This window comes from Anser brachyrhynchus, assembly GCF_964034855.1.
Source record: "Anser brachyrhynchus genome assembly, chromosome: 1".
NCBI classification, from domain to species: domain Eukaryota; kingdom Metazoa; phylum Chordata; class Aves; order Anseriformes; family Anatidae; genus Anser; species Anser brachyrhynchus.
This window is the reverse complement of record NC_137694.1, coordinates 65,673,417-65,697,422: the sequence shown is the minus strand read 5'-3', so window position 1 is coordinate 65,697,422 and position 24,006 is coordinate 65,673,417. Positions and strand designations below refer to the sequence as shown.

Here is a 24,006-nt window from a genome sequence, read left to right as displayed (position 1 = left end):
GCAGCTGTGGATGGCAGTGAGCACAGCGGTGGTGAGCTGAGCGTATGTGGGCTGTGCTGCGTACCGTGTCAGCCCCATCGTGGGCTCTCTCACCTGTGCCACGCTGCGGTCCAGGTTTCAGCCTTCACTTCAAGACCCTCTAGAAGTCACCCCAGCTGCATTACCCTACTCTGTGCGCCATGCTTGCCCCTCTGCCAGCAATGCTGGCTCTCAGGCTGTGTTTCTTCTCCTGCCACCTCCCCCTGGGCCCACACTACCCCTCAGCAGCTAGGCTGGTGAGCCATGTTCTCCTCTGTGTCTTTCCTGATGGCCTACATCTGCTGTGCCTATCAAACATTTCCAAATGGAGGCTTCATATCTTTACCTTCTCTTTTTATCACAGAAAACATAAAAAAGATAACAAAAATGCCGTTTTTTTCATGCTGTGTAGTCATTTCCACTGACTCATGCTCTAACCTTAATAACTCTGCCTCTCTCTGTCCTCTCCTGCCCATTTCCACTGGCTCTGCACTATGGTGAGATGTTTGTGTTAGCTCCTCAGTGGTAGAGTTCATGTATTTCATCTGAAGCAGAAGGTACTGTGCAGTGTTACGATAAGAGTAAGGTACAGTGGCTAAATGTGTTCATGGTTGCATGCACAGGGCAGATCAGCATGTGCACATGTGGCTCTGCACGCACAGATGAGGTGTCTGGATGTGTGGAGCTGAGGCCGTGTGTGTGCATTAGGATCAGAATGAGTCAGGAAGCGTGTACAGGAGGATGGCTCTGTGTCTGTGCACCTGTAATGGATGATGTGGCCGCTGGCAGATTTGGAGTTGGCCAGGAGCAACAAGAGGGACACTGTGCTCTCTGGCAGCGTGTTAGTGATGTACGTATCTCCACCTTTAAAAGTGCAAAGGAAAATCTCCCTCTGCCTGTTGTCACCCCCAAGGGACCTGCCCTCCCTTCCGATGTGCTCTTAGCCATACTGTGGGCAGCAAGTTACCATCACACAGCAGCAGTTACCCTAACCGATGAGGCATGGACACTTTTGGTGTCCCGCTCCTCACGCAAGCTTTCACAGAGTTGCTCTCTCTGTTTGCAGACAGCTCTTGACAGGATACAGGACAACTCAAGACTGAAGCTGAGAGGATGACACAGGTTCCCAGAAGGTGCCAGCTGCCTCCACAGCAGGCATGTGAGGGAAGCTCTGTGCGAGAGCATGAGGCACAGCAAGCACTCGAGGTCTGACTCTACTTTATTTGTCTGGGCCCAAGGGTGAAAGGGCACAAAATGGGCCTGGGGCAGAGGAACAGAGATTAGAGTCAGGTGCCCTGACCCCCCAGAAGCATGTTGCACTGCTTGGGTGAGTGGAGCAATAGCACAGTCTGTCTTTTTGTCTGGGAAGATGCATTTTGGGAGGACCCCATGCTTGACTGCTCTCAGGTACCTTTGTTCATTGCTGTCCCTTCCTTCCTCGAAGAGTTTCATGCCACAGAAGAGATTTGTTTTTGCTCTTCATGTTCCCCCTCTGTGTCACCCATCAGCGGCTGCCTCTTCTTCAGCTCCCGGTGATACTTGGCCATGAGGGAGGCATAGATGCAACCGTAAGCAGCTGCCACCACCATCATGATGCAAACAATGCCACAAACCACGCCTGCGATGATCACAGTGCCAATAGCTCGGCGCACGCTCACAGGCCTATATCTCTGTTTCTGAGGGCATCCCACACTGGGCTCCACCTCTGGTTCTGGGCCCGATTTAGATTTGGAAGGAGTTGGGCTTCCTTTTGTGCAGGGTGGGCCAGTATTGTCCAGCACAGTAGAGCTGTTCTCATCATCCAGCTGTGAGCAGTAGTTAAACATCTCCATGGGCACCATTCGCATATCCTTCCCTTTCAGCTCCTTGGGCAGGGTACATGCCAGCTGGTCGATTTTCCCACCTGTCCCAACAGAGATAACAGGAGTGAACCAAGCTTCATCCTGATGCAGTGCTATGGTAAAGCATTTAAAGACAACAGAGCTAGATCCTCAGGTGCGAAATGTTCCTATGACTCCATTCGTACCTGGCAAGGATTTGCCTTGCACAAGCCAGGCACAGCAGCATTACGATTTTCAAGTGGGGAACTGCTTTGTTATAGCCTTGGAGCCATAAATCCAGTGCCTCACGTGTGAATGCATTATTGAGTAAAAAGAGTATTCAGAGAGCTTCTCCCTACCCCAAAAGGCAGCCATGACCTAGCACAGGGTGTTTCTAGAGTTCAGGGGTAAGAATGAAGTCAAGAAGTGCTGCAGACCTCCATGTGTTGCCAGATCCACAGTGCTTGTGAAAGGTGGAGGGAGGGAGGAATGGCTGCACCTCCATGCACCAGACAGAAAGAGCACATGGTATCCTTTAAAATGATTGCTTTGCCTGATTTAGAGACATTTTGCGTGCCTTAGTCCTCCATTACTGGAATGGCTTGAACCATGGCAGCTGGCTGGGATACTTCTACCTAGGTGGGACTTGACAGTAGAGCTCATGGTTCATGATACCTGTGTAGACATCTTTCAGGCAAGACCTGAAAGCCCTCTGAAACCATCTATTAAGTCAGCCTAATGCTATTTACTGAATTACATAAGTGTCAGCAGAATCATTTTAGAAAAGGAGAAAATAAAGCAAAAAGGTAGGACCGAGCTCTATCTTCTCAGAATAACAATGGACACACAGCACCATCTTCTAACAACTAATCCACCCTCCCCCCGATGGAAATAGTGACAGATGTTGAAACAAATGCTTGAGTGAGTTTGGGCAATTTCTTTTGAAAGGGGAAAAAAAATTAACTCTATGCTTTTTATGGATTGTGGGATATGAGAGTCAAAAAAAATAAAAAAAAGAGAAAAGTGGCACTCGTATCCTTGTGTGATTCTGCTCTCACACATGCATATTTCAGACTGCAGTCTAGCCATAGGCGTAGATAATTTCTTCTCAGCATGGCTGTGATCAGCAGGGATGTGACAGCTGACTGCTGCTATCCACATGATTTGAGACCCTTTCCTACTCATTGGTGCAGTGACGGACAGTCAGGCCTTCAATCGTCATTCCTGCAAAATGTGCTATTTTGCTTTGAGTTGCAGGTCCTGAAATCGTGTCAGTCCGTCAGAATTCCTGCACCGCGATAGGTACCTTCCTAGCCTTCAGGGGAAAGCTGGAAATACAAACTTGTCAAAATACGCTTGTTTTGAAATAAGGCTTTTATAGCCAGTCTGACCTAGGGACTGACTTGTTAATTTGAGTGTTTGGGTTTGCCAATATTAGTTGTAATATTTTCCCAAGTGGCACTGTTTCCTGTGGTCCTTTTGCTGAAAGCAAACCTGATGCTTTGCAGCCAAATCCAGCTTTTATTTCCCCCAGCGCAAGGAAGAGAACCAGACAGTTGTTTCCAAGCTTGAAAAGCATTTTTTCTCTTTAGGCATAAAGGGTGAGGGGACTTTATACTTCTAAATTTTGAAGTTATTTGAGGAAAGTTCTTTCCCCTCAAAAAAAAATAATTTAAAAAGAGTGGTCTTTGGGATTAGAAACAAAGCAAGGAGGCGGGGAGTCTGAGGCTGTAGAGGGCTTCTCGGACCTGGCAGCGTTACTGTATGAAGTGCAGCAGCACTGCGCTGTCTCTTAGCCTTACAGCACTGTCCTCCTCGGCTAGGGTCTGGAATTCAGGTCAGCCTGATCTGCCGGACGTGTCAGCCCGTGTTTCTTCCCTTTCCATGAACAACTAGCGCTTGCCAGCTCCGCTCCCGCTGCGCGAGCACCTACCTCGGTAGGAGAACCACTCCATCCAGTGCTTGAAGTCTCGGAGATTGCAGTCGCATTCCCAGGGGTTATCCCCAACTTGGAGCTGCTGCAGGCTGGTCAGTGGCTCAAAGGTCACCCTGTCCAGGCTCTGCAGGCGGTTCGACCTGAGGGAGAGGGAGCGGAGAGCGGGCAGGTCATCGAAGAGGCCCAAGGGTATCTGGGCCAAGCCGTTGATGGAGAGATCCAGCTGGCGCAGCAGGGCCGTATGCTGTAGCAGGTCCTTGTCCAAGGCCCGGATGCTGTTGTTCCTCAGCTGCAGCTCCGTCAGGTTCCCCAGGTCGCTGAAGATGTTCTGAGGGAGCTGGTCCAAGAAGTTGTTGGATAGGTCCAGCCTCTGCAGGGCAGAGAGGTTGGAAAACACCGGTCCCGGCAGGATGCTGAGTTTGTTGTTGAGAAAGAGGAAGGTCCTGGTGTTTGTGGGGATGTCTGAGGGGATGGAGGAGAGGCCCAAGCCACTACAGTCCACTTCCAGGTTACCGCTGTTACACTTGCAGGAGGAAGGGCAAGCAAAGAAGGACTCTGCAGCACACAGGGACAGCCAGCAGCCGAGCACTGGTAGGTGAAAAGCAGGGGAGAGGGAGAGAGAGAGCACGTGTTAGAGTAGTGCTTTCCCATCCTCACCCATCACCTCTTTGCACACAGCTGTGGCTACAACACGACCCTCACAGGAGGACTCTTCGCCACAGCGCCCCGAGTGAAATAAGCTTCCTCACAGACAGATCCTTTTACTGCCAGCCTGCACCCTGAGAGCACAAGTTTCCTGTGAGCCTTTTTTTATGAGCAAGTAAATAAATATCCTCCTAGTTTCACATAGAGGTAAGGACAGTGTATCCCAGATGACTTTGCTGCCAGAGCTGGAGCGTTGGATCCTGTCAGAAGAGGATGGAGCAGAGAGCAGTGGGAGATGTCACCTCTGATAAAGGACAGCTACTTCTAAAAAGTCAGAGTCAAGAGACAAGTCACTAGTACGTGTTTAAGAAGCTCTATTATTTTTTTTAAGAAGTAAACATGAATGAAAAACTTTTAAGAAAAATCAAAACTAAGCAACCAACATCTCAGTTTTAATCCTGTGGCTTGGATCACAACCTTTGTGATGTCAAGTTCAAGTCTAAGTTAGCCACTAAATCATTTGCTCTCCATATCTACAACATCTTATGTGGGTCTTGTGGCAAAAAACTTTTTTTTTTTTTTATGAATTAGATTACATTACAAAGGTGTGATCAAGAAAGCTATTAGGAAGTACCAATGAGATCCTAAGCCACCAAACACTTCGTACTTGCCATTGCTCTCAAAGTAGTTTCTGAGTCCCACAGCAGTAGCCCCACAACCATCTCCTCTGCCCAAAATTACCCATAGCAAGGGAGAAATGATGAAAACATTGCAGGCTTGTAATTGAAGAAAGGGGTGTTTGGAAAAGGGTTAGCGTACATCCTCTTTCTCCTATAGTGCCTCAAGTGTAAGGTTGGACAATCCACAAGACAGCATTTTTTAGAGCTGTTCTGGATCACTGTTCCAGACATGGGTTCAGGTCCTGTGAGCAGTGTCAGGGCTCTAATTGTCAACCCTCCTTGGGAGCCAGCAGCTTTTAAAACTTTCCTTTCTGTGACAAGGAAACATCAGCAACAAGAAAGCAAGCTTTGTGCCTCCTGTCATTAGAGGAGTGGGAGTTCTGTTTAAGCAGACTATGTAAAACATTTGCATCCTTCATCCTAATTCCTTTTGTGGAATTGAGATTAATTGCTTCAATGTGGGAAGCAAATTCAGCTCCCTTGTGCTTTTTAAGATGACGAGTTTGAATATTTGACTAAAACTGAAGTAGGCTTGTCTCTGCTTCACGCCCTATCACTCCTCTTCAGAGAAGGCAGTCATTTGGTCTTGGTAATCTTTAGGGGTGAATCATGGCTAAAATAGATGCATTTATTGTCTTGCTGTTCCTTCTTGGACTGGAAACTAGATTCCTCTGCCCTGCCTGCATTCCTGCTTTTTTTTTCCCCAAGAAACAATAAACAAGTGTTTCATTTCTTGACCCAAGGAGAATTCTGAAAAGACTGTCGTAGGAGAGAGAGCTGGTGGAGACCCGTGTTGTGGAGAAGCTTTGGCTGGAACAGCTCTGCAGTTAGTCGTGGTTCTTCTCCCTTCCCTCATGCCACTGTCTCTGGAGTTTAGTCTGCCTCAAGTCCTGTCATCCTATGTCAGTTCTTTTTGTGTTCCCAGTGATCCTTGTGAGAATTGGCAGATTTTTGGACTGGTAGCCTAAGGAGAGCTACACAGTTTGGATCCTGAGATATATGACTTTATTAAGGGCCAAGGGATAAGTGCTCAGAGAGAATGTCTCTGCCTTTTTTTTTTCATCCATCTTTCACAGTTCCTTCAAGAGATTTTTCTGGCCTACAATTGAGATCTCAGGTGTACATCAGCCCAGGCCATGCCAATCTGTTCTTTTAATGATAATTATAGATCGTTATAGTGAAATATAAGAGAGATCCCTATCCTGGGCACCTCTGTGCTTTCTTGTCATGCAAAAGTTGGGGTTAACAGCAAAGATTTCCATGAAAGCAGATGATAGCCTGTGAACTGGTGCAGTGCAGGTACTGGCTGGCTGGGCGATATTTAATTCCATTCAGAATACATCGCTCTCTTGTTGTAGGAAAAGAATTAAAAGAATGAGAGCTAGAGTGGGGAGGGGAGAGAGAGACATGAGTCACTCGAGTGACCCCATCTTTTCCTAGATGCTTAACAAAAGTACAGTATTAATAATAGATTGACAGCTGTGATGATGAGATAACACTTAGCTTCTTTGTATACTGAGAAAAGCAAGAGCAGACTGTGTAATGCAATACAGGTGGCATTCTGTTCAGGGCTTATCTCTCAAAATACCTACCTGCCACTGGCCCCCGGCTGCGTGGCTGTGGGGTGCCACCAGTGGCGGGTAGGAACAAAGTCTCAGGCATCTGGCTGTGGTTATGTTCGGGAACTGGACTTAGGCCAAGTTTCTGCAGCCATAAAGGATGTGCCAAAAATTGTCTTGTTGTTACCCATATACTGCTCTGTGCTCTTGAAAATATTGTACTAAAATCACAGAGAGGAGAATGTTTGATTTTATTTTAGGTCCCTGTGAGAGATGCATCCTCTGGAATATGAGCTAAGACCAAGAAATTCATTGCACTGTTGAGGATTCAGCTTTACAAGGAAGAGAGGGAAGCAATAGGCAGAACTTGAAGCTCTCTTCCAGCCCTGCAGAAGTATGAGTAGTGTCTGTTTTTGTGTTAGGAGAAGATGAAGTTACTTCGTGTGGTGTTTGGTGACTCTAGTAGGTGGCAGAAAGCTGATCCAGGAATATCAGATTAAGTCAAGACTCAGTAGCATTCATTGTAAATAATTCATACAGCAGCCCAGTCTGTGAGGATAGATTACAGAAATGCCTGTTTTCTGGAGAAGGAAATAATTCACCCAGCTTCTTACAGTGGCAGCCCCAAATTTGATGGGATTGCAGGAAAAAGGGAAACCACAGGTCTGCTCAGCTGCCTGGCCATGCAGTAGTGATGTGCACTCTCCGAGTGCTCCCTTTCCTCTGCTGTAGTCCCCAGGTGCTTCTCTGAAATGCGGGTACATCCCCTGAAGGCCCTTATCACCCTAGCAGTTCTGCTCTGCACTCAGGAATGCTGTAGCAGATGCCCTGGTCCACTGGGAAGAGGCTGAAGGTTTACAATGTAATTTGAAGCATATCTTCTTAATTTACTCTTTGATTTTCACTACAAGTGGCAGTGCCTAGTAGGAGAATTCTGCATTTGCATCCTGTATTCCCTTCGAAAATCTGTCATGACTTCTTCTGCCATGGAGAGCTGGGAGCCTTGCTCAGCAGCCTACGTGCAAAGCCCTAGCACAGAGAGGAGGCTGCAGCTTACATGATGCCGATCTGAGAAACGCTCAGGGTAGATCTTTGTGCGGTGGTATCTGTCTCACTGTTTCTCACCTGTCAGGCCCACTGGAATTCAGAAGCAATCATCACTCACTGTCCCACTTTAAGCCCATCTTCAGCTTTAAAGTCTCACTCTCCCTCCCAGCTAGCCTGGCCTCTAAAGGAATCAGGAATTAGTTCAAACATCTCCATTCTTAGCTGTCCCTCTCCCCTATTCTTAACCCTGGTGCGACCTATTTTCTTCCCACTCCCTTGACAAAGAGGATCATTGTACTTAGTACCCGAGTAGACGTTACTTACGGCAAGCCTCCTGCCACCTCATGAGGAACCTGCTCCTCCACCGGTGGCCGGCAGTTGCAGGCAGCATTGTTGTCTTCTCCAGCGTGTCTTCACATCCACCAGCCAGCCTGGCGCACGGCCCCACAGAGCGGAGGAGTGAACCTTGTAGCCTGCCTGCCTGGTCCTAGAGGGAAGAGCAGAGCAGAATGGGTGGGATTCAGTTTCCTGCCCACAGGATCCAGGGCTGGACTCGGTGCTCTCCTTTCCCCTCCCCAGCTAGCTTTGCCTTTGAGGCCTAATCCCCATTTGGGAGGAGAGCTGGAGGATGATGCAGGAGGCGCGGCATGATGAAGGCGCAACACGAATTCACTTCTACCCGCGCAGTACGGAAGTAAGGCCTAATTCTCATATGTGCCGAAGAGACAAGCCTGTGCTTGAACAGCCTGCTGCGGTAGCTCGGTGAGCCTGATGCTCAAGGTCAGCCTGACGAGCGGCTGAGGTGACCCTGCCGGGGCTGCCATCTCCAGCTCGCTCCCTCTCGCTGCCACGCAGGCTGCTGCCACCTGTGCACCCCGCGCCCTGACGCACGCTCGGGCTCAGGAGGTCTGGCTACCACCGGCTGCCAAGCCGCTTCTCCCCCCCCTCGTATCTCCCACCAGTGCTCCCTCTCTGCTTCCAGGTAAAATGGATGTGGTGCCTAGAGCAGGGCTGAGCAGAGCACAGCTTCAGCTGGGGGATCTCGCACTGCAGCAACTGCAGGAGCTGAGGAGCGAGCGAGCCTCCGAGGAGAAGGGAGGACCTGGGGCGGGGGAGACTGAGTGGGAGTGTTGAAAAGAGAGGAATTACAGCTTAATTAGAAGAAGGAAAAATGCTCAGTCTAATTAGAAACCCAAAGACCATAAACTCTCCCCTGACAATAAGTGACTGACAACAGGTCCCTCCTACCCTCCCGCTTCCCTTTTGGATACAGGCAGGCAGGAAAAGGGGAAACACCACAGACCCTCCTGACCCACGGGCAGTCTCTGACATGCCACCCACCCTCACAGCAGCAGCTGGATGGACACATTTCAACCAGGGCACAGAAATAAACCATCCTCCATCCCCTCTGAGGGGCTCTGGCAGCGTCCGTAGCCATTATGTTAGATGGGCACTGCACTCCCACCGGGATGCTCTCCCCACACACGTGCCAGCTGCTCCCCTCCCCCAGGCTCCTGTGACTGATTTATTTGGTAAACTACCAGGAGATTTTTACATTAGCATCTCGGTGAGACAGATGAGCAGGTTCGGTGCCTGGACTAGTACATTTTGCGAGGCTGTTCAGATCATTTACCCAAATGCCAGTGCACCAGATAGAGGCATGCCTCTCGCAGCACCAAATCCAATCTCCCCCTCAGCCACTGCAGCCCCCCGCTCCCAAAACTGAGCTGGGTGCCTTCCTGCAGCTCCTGCTGAAGGAGAAGCCTCAACAAATAGCTGTCCCCATTCAGTGCTTGTGCTCGCACCGGCTGCGAACGAGACTTCCAGCCTCCCCCATACCGATGGCTCTGCCCTGAATGCCACCCTGAAGTCTCCTCTCTCCGGCTGCCGGTATCAACAAGGGCAAAGAAAAGCCGCGAGCACTTACCTGGAGGGGCTCTGCCCACTGCCACTTCCACCCGGCTCCCCGGGCACTGCACAGTTACTGCCTCTTCCTTCCCTCTCCCTGCGTGACTTTCACTGCCGGCAGCAGGCTTTCCGTGTGCTCTATTTAACTCCCTACAGCACAGGAATAAACGGCAGAGTTAAGCTGACAGCCACGGAGCCTTATCTGGCTGCTGGATAGCGGGAGTCGCTCACTTCCAAATCCTGTTGCCGAACCATCACGTCCTGGCTTTCAGCATCAGGGGCTGCCTGCCACGCTCTGCCTTTCCCTCTTCCCCACCTTCGCTCCATCTAACTTTGTCTGGGTTATAGATAGCTCTGTTCCTCGCGCTCTTGCCTTTTGGCTCTGTTTTGTAACACCCCATCTGTATCAGCTGGCTGAGCTCCAAGCAGGGGGGCTAAGCTTTTGAAAAAAAATATATATAAAAACAGCTTCCTCTGGGTGCTTCGTGACACCGCTTCCCTCTGCGATCCCCCCTCACTCAGCCCAGGCCCCCGCTCGGTCCCGGGGCTGGTGTTTTCCCCCCGCTTGCTGCTGCTCTGCGCGATTCTGCCACGCCATCCCCGGGGAACCGAGGACAGCACCCGCGTACCCGGGCACGAGGGTGCTGAAGGAGTCAGGGTTTGTGCCCCTGCTCCCTTCTGCTCTGGCAGGCAGAGTCCAGCTCCCGCGCTCATCCCTGGTACCTCGCAGGCGCCTCTTCCTACGAAGCAGTGCCAGGGCTCAAGCACCGAGTGCAGGGTGGGAGGAACAGACGTGTATAAATAAGCCCTTTCCCTATGTTTAGAATTTATTACAGTGCATAGTGATTAACACCTGTTCAGGCTTTAATGCTGTCTCCTGCGCTGCAACATGCACAAAGATGGAGGTGCCTTGATAAGCCCATGATTATTTTAAAAGCGTGTCACACAAACACAGCGCTCCCTGCCCCATAGATAGCATCCACGCGTTTGTGCACTCAAACACGCTTCTAAGGCTTAAAACCAAGTAGCGTCATACACATATGCAGATAGAGTTGCTAATCTAGCTTACATTTACAAATACGTCTGCAGAGTTGGGCTAGCACACATACTTTAGAGTTTTGTGACCCATATTTATGGAGATCCATGTCTTGCACAGAACTGCCTGCTTCTCCAAGCTTAGCATATGCTCAGGTGGCAGGGCATTAGCTCTGGAATAGGTGGAGGTTCCTGAACGCTGAATTGAAAGGGCCAGCGAGCTTCTGCATTTTTACCTTGAAGTAGAAAGGTTTTCTCTAATTTGTCTTGAATTCTGACTTAATTAGCTGTTGTCAGGTGGTCCAAGAGATGCTTTCTGGTCTGCAGAGCACCAGCCAGATGCAAATGCAGCACTGGGAACCTCATAGCCCTTTGGCCAACCAGCACCTGCCCACAACCCAAAGCTTTCCAGAGCATCACCAAAGCTGCCTGGCTGCCTTCAGCCTTAGAGCTGGGGACATTTCCAGCAGTGGGGACTGTGCCAGACCTAGGAGTGCCCCAGCCCAAGCGGAGAGGCACCATGCCATCCATTCTGAACTAGTGTGGGATTGATGTGTTTGGGAGCTTAATGCCAACACGCAGGGCTGGAGCTCCAAATGCTCTGAATTCTCCCAGGGGCTCTACAAACCCAGCGTTAATCTTTCTTCTGGGCTTATTGGATGGTTCCTTCTCCCTGGAACAACTTCTCAGCTGAATGCCCTATGATCCGTGGGACACGGAGTTCAGAGCTTTCTTCCACATGCTTGGAGTTGAATCTCTCTTCCAGATTCTGGAGAAATGAACAGAGTACCCCGTGGGGCTGGTGATGGCCTTTTCTTCTTGCCATTTGGTATAGGACAGTAAAGCACAACTTTTTTAGTTTCAGCTCAAAGCAGCAGAATGAAATCATCCATTTCTTGCCGTTGGCTTCAGTGGCCAAAAATACTCTGTGCTGAAGTGCCACTTGGACATTCGGCCTGCTGTCAGACTTCCCAGAGGACTCTAATGAGGATTCCCCTAATTAGCTTAAACAGGGAACTTTACTGGGGGGGGGGATGCTGGGAAGATTGTAATGACTCTACAGCACTTGCCAGGGCATAAAAGGTACAGCAGGAACTATCAGTGTCGTGTTCTTCCCTTCTCCCTGCCCAGACACCAGTAATGTTTGCGGTATCACTCTAAAGCCTTAGCTTTCGTAAGTAGGGTCCCAAGGAGCATGCTGAGAGGGTGGGGAGGGTTTACTGTTTACTGCATCCACATACTGCTTTAGTAACACTTCCAAATTCTGTGACACCTTCTATCCAAAGCTTTCCATCTGCTTTACAAATGGCTTTTACCATGGTTGTAGGTGTTGCTGCTGTTATTTTGTGTTTAATGACCCCCAGAAGTAAAGCTGCGGTGGTAGCCAGTAGTGCCTCTGCACTAGGCAGGTGGACAAAATTATCCCATTTTCCCAGCAGGGACACTGAGGTATGGAGCCAGGTGACTGTCCCAGCGTGTCACTGGGATGAGCCACAGTCACAGGCAGGGCTCTGTCAGCAACCAGCCGGCAACCTCTGTCTCTGATTCTCTCTCCCAGTCCTTTGCACTAATGCTTGGATCACGGCTTGTGGATCAGACTCCTTTAACAGTCTGGCTTACTAGCATCGGCAGGGCATGTGGGTGACCTATATTATAAAAGGGTAGGTAACAGAGGCTGCAACAGATGCCAGTGATAAATTATGAGAGAGTACAAGCAGACGTTCATCCCTCCCCCATGCTCTCCCTGATGACTGATGGTAAAGTCCCTTTCCAGTGCTGAATTGCTCTAGCCTTTATCAGAAAACCACCAGTGCAAGGGAGGGCATGGAGGACATTTAAAGGAGATTATTCTTTTTCCCCCCTTTTCTTGTTGCTTCTAGGATTCCTGTTTTATTGCCGTTGCCCATAATAGAGGGGGAGAGCGGTACCCCAGAGCCCAGTGATTAAAGTATGTTGTTGTATGTCTGTTCTTACATCAGTGCTCGGAGGGCAAGAGTCTGTACACAGAGGGAAGGGAGATGCATCAGCCATGTCACCTGATTACAGCAACTGGAATTTCATTAAGTAACTTGGCTGATGAACCCTAGCAGGCAGTTGTACTCTTCTGCAGTATCACATAAGGGTTTAGATGGCGTGGAAAAGATGCCCATTCTTGGTCCCTCAGCACACCTAGGTCAGTCCAGCAAATTATTGACCACAAGAGTTCACACTGAACCTCACTGTCTCAGCAGTAGCTCCTCGTTTGTTGTTTATTTGGACTGCAAAAGAAGCACCCAGACGTGGCAGCCAAGCTCAGCAGCACTGTAGAAACATACAGTGTGTGTCACTGCCCCAAGTGAGCCTGGAAGCTAAATAGCTGGGGGATTCATTTCCAATGCTTGCTGATTTATTAACACGTGTGTTCAGGATTTATTAGTGTTGTGCTGTCACAATCAATGGAAAGCACATTTTAAGTTCACACCAGAAACCCAGCTGCACAAGAAATGGTGCCATCTGACTTGCAGCAATCGATCGCAGCAAAGCAGAACACCTCATACAGAAAGCTGTAAAGTAAGTACAAAGCATGCAAAACCCACTCAGTGTTGTAAGGGAATCTGCCACATTCCTGACTCGGTGTGAATAAACCTCACCCTATTCTCTGGGATGTGAAGGGGTCAAAAAGCTTCTGATCTTTGAAATGACAATGTGTAGGCACCTCTAAAATGCAAATGTGGTTGGTGATAAAAAAAAAACATTCCCTCCCCAAACGCTGCCAAGAAAGGTCAACTTTATCCCCATTTCATGTAGGGGTAAACTATGTTAGAAGTAAAAATGACTGCTGAATTTGGCTGTCTGAAATATCAGCTGCCCAGCCCTTGATACTTCATCGTGGGCTCACATCAGTTCCCAGCTCAAGATTTTCAAAGCTGCCAAGTGCAGTGCTTGCGCAGAATCATATGAGCTTGAGAATGCTCTCCGATCCTGCAGAAATTTGTAGGGCTTAGCAAAGTTACACAAAATAAAGGAGTTTTGGCAGGGCTTCCCCAAAGCTGCCTGACTGGGCTGCACCGAAATCGGGAGAGGAGCCAGGTGTCTTGATTCCTCATCCCGTACCTTAACCAGGAAACATTATTTGCATCCCCAGTCTCCCTGACCAACATACAATAACAAGACTGGGAAAGGTCAGAGGGGCTGGAAATCCCAAGGGCATCCGTCCTCCTGGAAGCCTCTGAGAAAGCACAGAGCATCCCAGGGGGTAGCACTGGTGGGAAAGACCCAGATTGCTGTGGAGAAGTGGGATTCCTTGGGAGGCTGTGGAAGCAGGTGGGGAGACCGGGATATCCAACGCGAGAGTGACAGGAAAGTCCCAGCACAGCGAGAGCGCGGCATATGGAGGAGGCCCAGAGCAGCAGCAGGAGGAGAGCTGAGGGGGCAGTTGACAGGAAGAAATCCAGCCATGTGTGTGCCAGCATCTTCTCTGAGTATTACTGAATGCGACAGACCACGTGCCTGCTTCCTTCAGCAAAACGGAGGCAGATGAGAAGGGAAGCGGGTGAGGGAGTGGGAGGGGGCCTCAGAGGAGAGACACGTGAGCTGGCTACCCAGTTTCCTCCTCTTTTTTTTCTTTCTTTTATTTTTCTTTTTTTTTTCTTTTTTTTTTGCCACAGAGTGATGTTTTTGTTCTTCTCACGCTGTTGGCAAAAATTGATAACCAAGTGAGATGTGGAGGGGGGTTCTGCATGAAGACTGAGATAACATTTTCTGATCCAGCCGGGAACAGTTGGCTGTGGGTGGTGGCTTGTCACCAGCTCTGCCAATTCTAATCCAGATCCCAGTTTTTCTCTCAGCTGCGAAGAGCCTTCTCTACAACTTTAATTTCCTACAGGGGTTAATCCCGTGGCCAGCAGTAGCTCAGACCCTTAATCCTTCCACACAGCCCTTGGCAGAAGGACTGCGGCCACTCCCAGCTCAGCACATCTGAGGGAGGCACAGTTCGGCTCCCAGTCCCTCTCCTACACCCCACGAGCGTCCTTCAGCTTGTTGGCATTTAAAATGCTGCTCCCCCCTTCCTGCCAAGCCTCCCCTGTGGCTGGGTGCTGGGTGGGTGGCGTACCCCAGGGACAGGCTGCGGGAGAGAAGGCGGCTCGGTGGGAGAATCCCAGCTCGGTGGTACTCATCTCCCTCCCCGCCCCACACGCAGATCCTTTTCACACTTCTTAGTTGGGTGGTGCTCTGGAACCAAAATTAATCTCTTTCTTGTGTGGATTTTTTTTTTTTTTGGTTTGTGTTCAAGAAGAAGAGTATGGGCCCATGTTCGCAAAGGGTTCTCTGAGGGCTCAGAAATCTTGAGATGACCCAGTGCTCTCCTTGGATCCCTTATTAGGGTCAAAGGGTGCAGCAGATCCTAACAGGGAAGGTACCAGCCAGTCTGAGATGACAGATACATTTACATGCTCAGAGTAGTAAATGGAGGTGCGTCGATTTAACAGCCAGATACGAAAATCTAAGTTTCATTATCAAGTGCTGAGTAGCTCTCCATTCACAGTTGTGTCCTTGGAGAGGCAGACATCTGTCAAACAGTACAGCCAAAGTGCCAAATCAGAGGTCTTCCAGATCAATGCCAAGACACCTGTTAAGTCTTATTTGGACCAAAGTGCTTCAAACACAGGGCTTTCTCCTTGTGCCTCCTAGTTCCTACGGTCAGGTGAGGTTCTGCAAGCCTACGTGGTGCCATGCATGCGAAGTGTCCCACACCTATTTATCTGCTACCATTCCTGTATGCAGTAGCCCAGGAGCTGGTTTTGCCTTTTTTCATAGCCTGTCTTCTGAAATGTGTCAGGCCCCCAAGCACTAGCCTTCCTAGTGCTTGACTCTTGTTACTTTTGCTTCTGGGAGCTGAGATAGTGCCTGGTGGAGAAGCCAACGTGATGCAGGATTGCTGCCACCTGAGCTGCTGAGCGAGAGCATCCCTCCCACTCTTCCTCACCCAGCACCTTGGCTGCGCATCCCTGGCTGCTGGTTCCTCAGAATCAGACCATCGGCTGCAAGGGTAGCGGCCTCCCACCTTGGCAGTTGGAGCAGGAGGGAGAGGAGGTAGAAAACACTGGGATGAGGGAAGTTCACTGCCATCTCACTCCACGAGCCTGTGCCCCTGGCGTGTTCACAGGGGCTGGGGGTCATCTGTGCGTGTGCAGTGGTGGGGCAGAGCACGGGACGCCAGCAGTAAAAATCCTCTCTGCTCTTACCGTAAGGGGATCAGTGACCCAGCACACACACGGCTCCTGGCAAACCTCCCAAGGAAAGGCTGACTCTCATTGTTCACACATGATGCATTTATACTGAACTCTGAATGAGACCTTTCGCTGATTTCTTTTTCTGCCCTAGTGAGTTGCATAGATCTGTTTCACTTGGTTGCCACTGTGGCCTGAGTACCGTGGTGCTGCCTGTCAGAGAGAGCCGGGAGCTCCTCTCCCTCTACCCCATCATCCCCCATCACCTTCTCAGAGCATCCAAGAGGGGCATCCCTGAAAAGTCCATGCAATCTGCACAGGGTCCAGTCTGCTGCCTGCAGCTCCAAGGGTGCCTGAGGCTCGCTGGGACACGCTTACACTCTGTACAAGCTGGGAACACTGCCCACAGCTCAACGAGATGTGGTGACAGCTATCACAGCCCAGAGCTCCAGCCAGGATCCTCAGATGCGTCTGGGCCAGCACACACATCACAGCCCCATGCTACAGCGCTTGCTGAGCCTGGGAAATGTCTTCAGATCTGAGGGGACTTTAGGTTTTCTGGGGGGTTGCAGCCACAGAGGAGGTACAGGCATGGCAACATTCACATCCCATCAAAATCATTGGATGCAGAGCAGGGCCCACTGCAGACCCTCTGTCCTTACAGAGGCTCCTCTCCACAAAATCTCAGCAGCAGCAGCACACGCTACTTTGGGGAGCACCCAGAGGCAGCACCCCTGCCTCCTCTGAGTGAGGAGGAGTGTGATACCAGGGCCTGACGTCGGGGTGGCAGCCTTCACCCGCAGCCCGTCGTGGAGCTCAGACCTGTATGGCCCTGACGTAAATTTAGGTCTCATCCTTCCCGTGGTGGCTGTGAGGTGTTGCAATGTATAAATATCAGAAAGTATCTTGTTTTCCCATTCATAAAGAAGCAAGAAATTATTATTTTCATTTTTAAAAAGATGGCTACCTGAAAGAATATGCCACTAGGTTTGCAAAGGCAGTTACCTAAAAGTGAGGCAATACCTACACAGCCTTAATTCATGCGTTACAGCAGAGCCTTTGCTTACCCGAGCAGGTACTGCTCAGGGCCCTGTGCCATCCTCAGAGCAAACGACACATGATACTCAGGCTAACAGTGAAGATGTTGTAACAAACAAGGCTATTTTTATATGGTCAGCATAAGATACTAAACCACAGCGTTGGCAGCTGGCCACAGTCTGTACATTCCTAATTTTGCGGGTGCCCAACACGAGACCCTAGGGGCCATTTTCCAGAACTGCTGAGTACTCACAGCTGTTTTCCAAAATGCTGGCAGCCTAGCCAGTAAGCTGGTACGGTCTGAAGGAATTAGTGGCACTGAGAGCCAAGAGGCCCCAAGCTCGAGTCCTGCACCTGCTGCTCCTTCACTGGCTGGCGAGGGGAGAAGTCTCTCTCCCCTTCAGCAGCGAGGAAAACAACCACTCTCTCTTGCCTCATCAGGAGCACAAATTCTCTATCATTTGTGAGGCAACTATAGCAGCAAATGTCTTCAGAACACCACAAGACGATGCACGCTGATGTATTGCCCGCGGGGCTGGGATGACAGGCAGTAAACAAATAAAAGAGGCACGCGCTTCAGTACCAAAAAAATAACAGCCCCCTGCTTCACTCGCTGAGCACCATGGATCTGGCGCCCTGAATGAGGCAGACTCATGAAAATAAAGAGAGATCAAACCAGTCAGGACTGCAACCCAGCACAAGCGGCATGGTGCCCTGAATCCTGACATTTCCTAACTTTCAAGTGCTTGTTTTTGCAGTGGGAATAAAACCATATTTTACATAAACCCACACCTCACAGGTAAAAGAAGCAACTTTCCCTTCAGTCTTTCCAGCCTGCATTTGAAATGATATATAGAAAGAAATGCTACTTCTTGGTATTAGGGTCTCCGGAGCCACACAAAGCATTTTTGTGAGCCAGAAAAGCCACGGCAGGAATCAGGTATGCATTACGAAATGTTTTCATGCTGGAGAGCCTGCAGCAGGGACAGAAACAGCCCAGGGTGCTGACTCCAGCTCCTTCCCACTGCGAACTGGCGCACGTGTCGTGGTGTAGCACTCTGAGCGTTACCCAGCTGCCAGGAGCATCCCAGTATGGTCATCTGAATTACTGCTTGAGCCACCCAGGACTGGGACAGATGTCAAGCACTGTAAGCAGCTGCTTGTAACCAAACATGGCAAGTGAGGGAAGCTGCTTGGTCTCTCTTTTAAGTCAGCAACAGGCAAGTGTGGAAGAGTCACTGAAGACCTGCCCAGAAATACCCTGCCATGGGCTTGAGCCTTTCCCCAGCTGTCCCTTGCTCAGCTCCAGCCTCTGCCATTCTCTGAGACAACACATTCAATTGCCTTCGTGACCCTGTGCTGCTGCTGAATCTCCCCTCCTTGCCATGCTGGGGTCACACTTCTGCCTCCAGCAGGCTCCTCTGCTTCTGGAGAGCTTAGAAAACCCTTCCTGCGTCAGGGTTAGAAAAGCCATGGGATGGGCAGGGAGCTGGATGGAGATACCCAAGCTGTGAGTACACCTTGCTAGCATGTGGCATTTGCTTCGCTAGAGGCAAGGGTGAAGCTGTGATCCAGTATAAAACTTACATAAGAGGGCTTCCCCCCTTTCTCCCTGCAAACCGCCCCTCTGCTGAGATTTGCCATAATTTCTCCGGGAGGACAAGTTACACCAAGAGAGGCAGCACTGATGTCTGATGGGGAGACAACTCCCTCAAGCCTTTTGCTCATGTGGAATAATTCCCTTGAAAATGTTGTTTGCCCTGAGCGGTTAGAGGAAGATCCTCCCCCCGAAAAAGACCCAAGTGACAAAGCTCAGAAGAAAAATGGTCTGTGATCACGGCAAGGCACCCCCTCCTCACCGCTGCTGGAAACATCCCCTGCTTTGTGACAAGTCCCTCTGTGCCTCTCAGGGAGCCCCTGTCTTTCGGGGTTTCCTTCCTAGCATGGTGCGATAGCATGCTGGAGAGCAGCTGCCCCGGCTTCTGTCAAAACGAGGTCTTCGTTTCTCTCGCCATCCTTCACTGGCAGATCAGGCACCGGCGCAGAGCAATGCTGCGCCCTGCTACCTGCAGCTCGCAGCAGGGATGAGCTGGGGTTGGCGTGTTTGGTCTACCTGATGATGCACATTGTGGTCCTGGGGCCTGGCTCCTCAGCTGTGACCTGGTTGTAGCGACAACGCCAAGCATCCTCTCTGCCCGGCCCAGGAGAGGTCTGATTTTACACGTCTCTCTCAATTAGAATGAGATGCGGTGGCAGCAATGAGCTGGGCAGGCAGCGGGAGGAGGGGGGCAGGATGCCCCGTGCAGTATGGATGTGTGCACGTGTCTGTGCACGCGTACATATGCAGGCACATACACACACCCTAACGCTCGCATATATGCTCCCCGCCTCAGCTGAAATCTGTAGGAGGCTTCACGTCAGCTCCTTCGGGATGTATGCAGTTCTCCCTCTTTTCTCCCAGGCAGATCTGCCCTCTGTGGCAACATTGGGAAAGGCTGTGAAGTTTCCCTGTGCTGTATTTTCCCCCTTCCTCCTAAAAGTTCAGAAATCAAACGCTCAGCCTGCGGGGATTCTGGAAACAGCTTGGGGACTTATTTTTGGCTCCACTTGTGATAGGGCATCCTTCGCTTCATGTCCTGTGGTGATGTCTGTGAGCTTTGTCTGTGAAATTGTACATGCATATACACACACAGGCACTCTCACACGTTTACACACCCCCTCATCCTGAAGCCTGTTTACTGAATGCTGGACCAGTCACCTATGCAGTTTTGGTCCTCATTCCCTTCTCCATTTTAGGTTGCTCTTACTGAGACAGCTGAGACCTAAATGATACTCAGCCAAGCCACCGCAGCTGGGGTGAGCGGCACCTCCTGTGCTGGACCCACAGCACCAAGGGGGGACACAAGAAACAGGGCTCACCGGGACCTGCCCGGTACCTGGTGACCGCAGCACACCGTACGTAGCCCGCAGGCTGCACCCGAGCTGTCAGAGCCACGCGAGGGATGCCGGTGCCATTCACAACTGGGAGAAGTTGCTTCCAGCTGCCCACCCTGAAACTGGACTGGGACCAGTACCGTCAGCCTCCGCGGCAGGACGGTCGCTCTGCCTCATCGGGGGGATCGCTGCCCTTCAGCCTCGCACTGAGGACCTCGCGGTCCTCCCCAGGGAGGCTGCTGGTTCCCCGCGGGCAGCCCCCCTGCTCTCACTTGGGCTGGGGTGGAAACACGGCGGGGAGATGGCTCTACTTACCGTGCTCGGGCTGGGATGGACCCTCCTGTGAGATGGGCAGCTCTTCCAGTGAACCCTGTACAATCCCAAAGCCAAATCCAGTAGAAAGTCCCTCCGTCACCCGGCGAGCTCCCGGAGGACTCTAGTTGGCACGAGCTCGCTGGCTCGCTGGCCAGCCGGCCGGCCCACGCAGGGGGCCGAGGAGCTGCGTGCTTAGGTGGCGGCGTGGGCAAGGGGCCGTAATCCCCTGTAAATAATAAATAGGGGGAGAGGGGTGGCGAGCGAGAGGCGGGAGCGGCTGAGCGCAGGGCAGCGGTGGCTGGGGGGACATCTGCGACGGCAGCGGTGCGCGCACGGGAACGCGCACCCACAGTGCCGAGGCATCACCCCGCCAGGCGGGCAGGGTCCGATCCGGAACGGCCGGGGGAAGGGGCTCGGGAGATCTTCATCTCTCTCACCCCATCCTGGAGAAGGAGCAGTCGCTTGCCTTCAGCCTCTCCATCTCCCTCCTCCCCCCCTTGCTCCCTTCCCTCTCCCGCTGAACGAGGGTCGAGGGGACCGAGGGGGGCGAGGAGGTGCTGGGGTGGGGGGAGCTGCCCCAGCCCCTCGCCAGGCAGACTGGTCCTAGGCGCTGAGGCTGGAGAGGAGCCGCCGAGCCGGACTGCCTCCTCCCCGCCTCCCTCCTGATGTGATGGCTGATCACAATGAGCCCGGAGAGAAAGGCGGGCGAAGAGATGCGCCGCTGTGTCTGCCGCGTTTCCTATAGGGACGAGGAACCCTGCAGGGGAGAAAGCGTGGGGCCGGGGAGCGGGACCCCCTTCCCATCCGTGCTCCAGAGACGGAGCAGGAGGCAGGGCGGGTCACACGGGGACCTCACCCCACCGGGCTGGATGCACCCTGCCCCGGCTGCCGTAGCACCTCCGTGCTTGGATGGAGCACATCCCGGCCTCCGCTCCCCTGGGGATTCGGGGAGAACTTGAGGGATGCTGGCAGGGAGCAGGGAATAGTGGTAGTGAGGGGAACGGTGAGAGAGGGGAGCGTTTACACCTGCGCTTTACTCCCCTGGGCTTGGTGAGTGGTGGGCAGAGCGTGCTCAGCCAGGATGTGCAGGGTGTCGCACGCTCTTTCCCCTCACCGCAGGGGCAGGGACATCCCCTGCCCGCCGTGACACTGCCCGCTGATGAAGGGGTGCAGGAGGGACCCCAGTGCAAGCCACTGCCTCTGCGAGGCGTCCCTGCTCTCCTTCAGGCTCCCACAGCCTGCCCTGACGAACTCAAACCCCTCGCTTGCCTTTCTCCTGCTTGCTGAGGACCTCGGTAGCTAACGTTTGCAAGAATTACCACTTTGCTGAGCCGCTTCAGCTGCCTCTTCTGCGTGGCTCAGTAGCATAGGCAGGCTGCCTCGGATTTCAGCTTCTTGTTATTTTTAATGTGTCTCAAAGTTATTTTTTAAGTAACATTCTCAGCGGGCTTCTTAGACTGAGAGGGGTAGCCCCACTGCTGGCTTGAGCAGGAAAATGGGAATATTTCAGAAACAGGGAGCAGGGAATGCAAACGACAAGTACCGGCGGGGCTGTGCTGCTGCTCTGGCACGTTCTTTCATTGGAACCACAGTTTTTATTTAAACATCAGAGCGGCCACCATGAAAACAGGTTTTGAATGGCAAGGTACATCTTGATAAGCGGGCCACAGGATGTAATCTTGCAACTCTTTGTTACGCCTTTGTGTGATGCGGCAGGCCAGAGAATTAAATCTTGAGAAAAGCTCCTTATGAGAACAGCATATGGATAATCAAAGAGACAAGCCAGGGAAGGCAGACAGAACGAGAGACAAGCAGAGGACGAGCTAATGAGGCAGACATGCTCAACGGAGGCATGAACAGGTGGAGGGGAAGGCTATTATCTCCGTGCTGAATGGCAGCGGGCGACGCCGGAGAAAGCCGGCTGCGGCAGTGCAGCGGGTGCCACTTGCTGGGAAGCCGTGCACGGGTCTGGGTAGCTCGTCTGCATGGTGTAGCAACAGATCTGTATGCAAGGCACGCAGCATTGCTTGGCCTCGTGTTTTATTTCCTTGCTGGGGAACTACGGTCGCACAGGTTATTTGCACATTAGTGGGAATAAAACAATTAGCCGTGGTCTCCTCGAGGACTTTACGGTTGTTGCTGTGCGGCACACTGGGGCCATTCATAATTTCATGGACCTTGGTCTCTCTTCCAGCACACACTTTGCCACGGGAGCAGAAAGGCCCATGAACAGTCAGTTGTACTTTGGAGGAGCAGAGGGGGATTATTCCAGTTTTCTCCCTTCTCATCTGAGCTGTGCAATCATTGTTTTCCTCAAACTGAACTGTTGCTGTCCTCCTTTTTCCCCATCCTCACCAGAAGCCCGAAGGCACCCAACCATTTGTGACTAGCACCGGGAGGCTGCTCATGGCCTGTTTCTCCTGAGCTCATGTGTCTTCCTCAGGTCGACTGAATGCACGGAAGACTCTGAGTCCTTACCCCCTCAATGGCGAGGAGCCGTGGTGTCAGGCAGGAGCATGGGGCAATCCTTCTGCCACGGTTCCCTCTGATGGGTGTTGTCCAGGCAAACTTGACTGCAAGTCAGAACAGCCCCAAGATTTGCTTTCAAGGACCCCTTCAGACAGGGCAGTGGCACAAGGAGCATGGTGCTCGCAGCCTCCTGAGGAGCAGCCAGAACCGCACGCAGGACCGCTGCAAAGGAAGGAAAGGGCTGGTGCACAAGCCCTGCAGAGAGGTTAGAGCTGCAGAGATGGCATCCAAAGGACAAGGCTTGCTGGTGGGTGGCGCAGAAGGGTTAGATGTGGCTGTGGGTGACGTGGATAGAGGAAGGAGAGAACTGGGGACTCTGCTTTCTGTCCCTGCCACTGGCCACCAGTGCAAGCCCCAGCTACTCTCCCTTCTCGTGCTGCGGGCAGCTCTGCCCAAGTTAAGCAAATGCTACTTGTGCCTGCTGGGCAGAGGCAAGGACTGACAAGCAGGGGCTGAGATACCTTTGAAGATCAATTTGAGGATAGGTGTTCCCTTGGGCAAAAACATGAGCCACTCGGTTAGTCTCTGCTTTGCAAGGTTATTTATCTAGGTGTCAGCTCCTCTTCAGGTCTCATAAAAACTATATGGCCTGGGTAATGCTCAGTCCCACTGATGTGATCTGCTGTGATAACGGGAATAGCTCTTTCTTAAGATGTTGGAAAGGACAATGGTGAATTTATTTAAAGCTATGTACCAAATCAGATGGTCTCAGCAGCATCAGCACCATTTGCCTTCTGTCATGGACTGCCGCTTTGTCTGTGAGAGCACCATGCCAAGCTGTGATAGCCTGTGATAGCCCCACTGGAGATGATGAATCTTCACCAGGGCTGGACTTTCTCCTTTCTTTAGGTTCCTGGAAACAGATACAGATGAATCTCAGGTGAGCGTTGTGTCTCGTCCAGTTTGTGCTCTGTGAGGCTTAGGGCAAGGCAGCAGTACAAAATAATTCCTTTCCCCCACTCACAGGCAGTCAGATCCATCCTACAGCAGGGAGGGCTGGATAAGAAACATGCCAGTGATTGGGATTTCATAAGACATGCCAGCGATGGGAATGTGACAGGAAGGACACCGACACTGGTACAAAAGGCAGGGCTGCTGTACCATGGCTGTGATCCCAGCTGGTGCCAGGCTCTCTGTGCGTGCGGCACGGAAGTACACCACTGCATACTCCGGTTTTAATTCACATCCATCTGATTGAGAACATCAGATCAGACTGTTGACTTAAAAGCACCCACACGGTGCGTAGTGTGGTTCAGGTTTAAAAGCTCCTTAGCTAGGTTCCGTCCCCGCTTTGAAGCTAATTCAGAGGAAATCTGCAGCAACCAGCAACGC

The 24,006-nt window shown here is 51.5% G+C and overlaps 2 protein-coding genes across 5 annotated transcripts in view; one reads left to right on the top strand and one right to left on the bottom strand.

Moving 5' to 3' along the window:
* CACNA2D4 (calcium voltage-gated channel auxiliary subunit alpha2delta 4) overlaps positions 1-24,006 on the top strand; it is a gene marked incomplete at its 5' end in the record, with an annotated part of 120,649 nt that overhangs the window by 75,906 nt on the left and 20,737 nt on the right. The window lies entirely within an intron of this gene.
* Positions 1,224-22,854, bottom strand: LRTM2 (leucine rich repeats and transmembrane domains 2). Of its 4 annotated transcripts, XM_080576109.1 has the most exons (6): positions 21,002-22,854; positions 20,146-20,902; positions 9,633-9,763; positions 8,030-8,192; positions 3,772-4,362; positions 1,224-1,921 (listed from the first exon to the last, which is right to left on the bottom strand). In XM_080576109.1, exons 4-6 carry the CDS (start codon positions 8,094-8,096, stop codon positions 1,467-1,469), a joined length of 1,113 nt encoding a protein of 370 aa, XP_080432235.1. In that variant the 5' UTR covers positions 8,097-8,192; positions 9,633-9,763; positions 20,146-20,902; positions 21,002-22,854; the 3' UTR covers positions 1,224-1,466. The 4 variants fall into 4 exon arrangements, with proteins under 4 accessions (XP_080432235.1, XP_080432233.1, XP_080432234.1 ...); XM_080576107.1 differs by having other exon boundaries at positions 20,146-22,854; XM_080576108.1 differs by lacking the exons at positions 20,146-20,902; positions 21,002-22,854 and adding an exon at positions 10,243-15,623.

What these genes read in the sequence shown, in the direction of transcription:
- LRTM2 (XM_080576107.1), bottom strand. Translation starts at nt 8,096, where the DNA reads ATGCTGCCTGCAACTGCCGGCCACCGGTGGAGGAGCAGGTTCCTCATG. An exon ending in GAGGTGGCAGGAGGCTTGCC is followed by an intron (nt 4,363 to 8,029) that starts GTAAGTAACGTC and finishes TTCACCTACCAG; the next exon opens with TGCTCGGCTGCTGGCTGTCC. An exon ending in GGAGTGGTTCTCCTACCGAG is followed by an intron (nt 1,922 to 3,771) that starts GTAGGTGCTCGC and finishes CTGTTGGGACAG; the next exon opens with GTGGGAAAATCGACCAGCTG.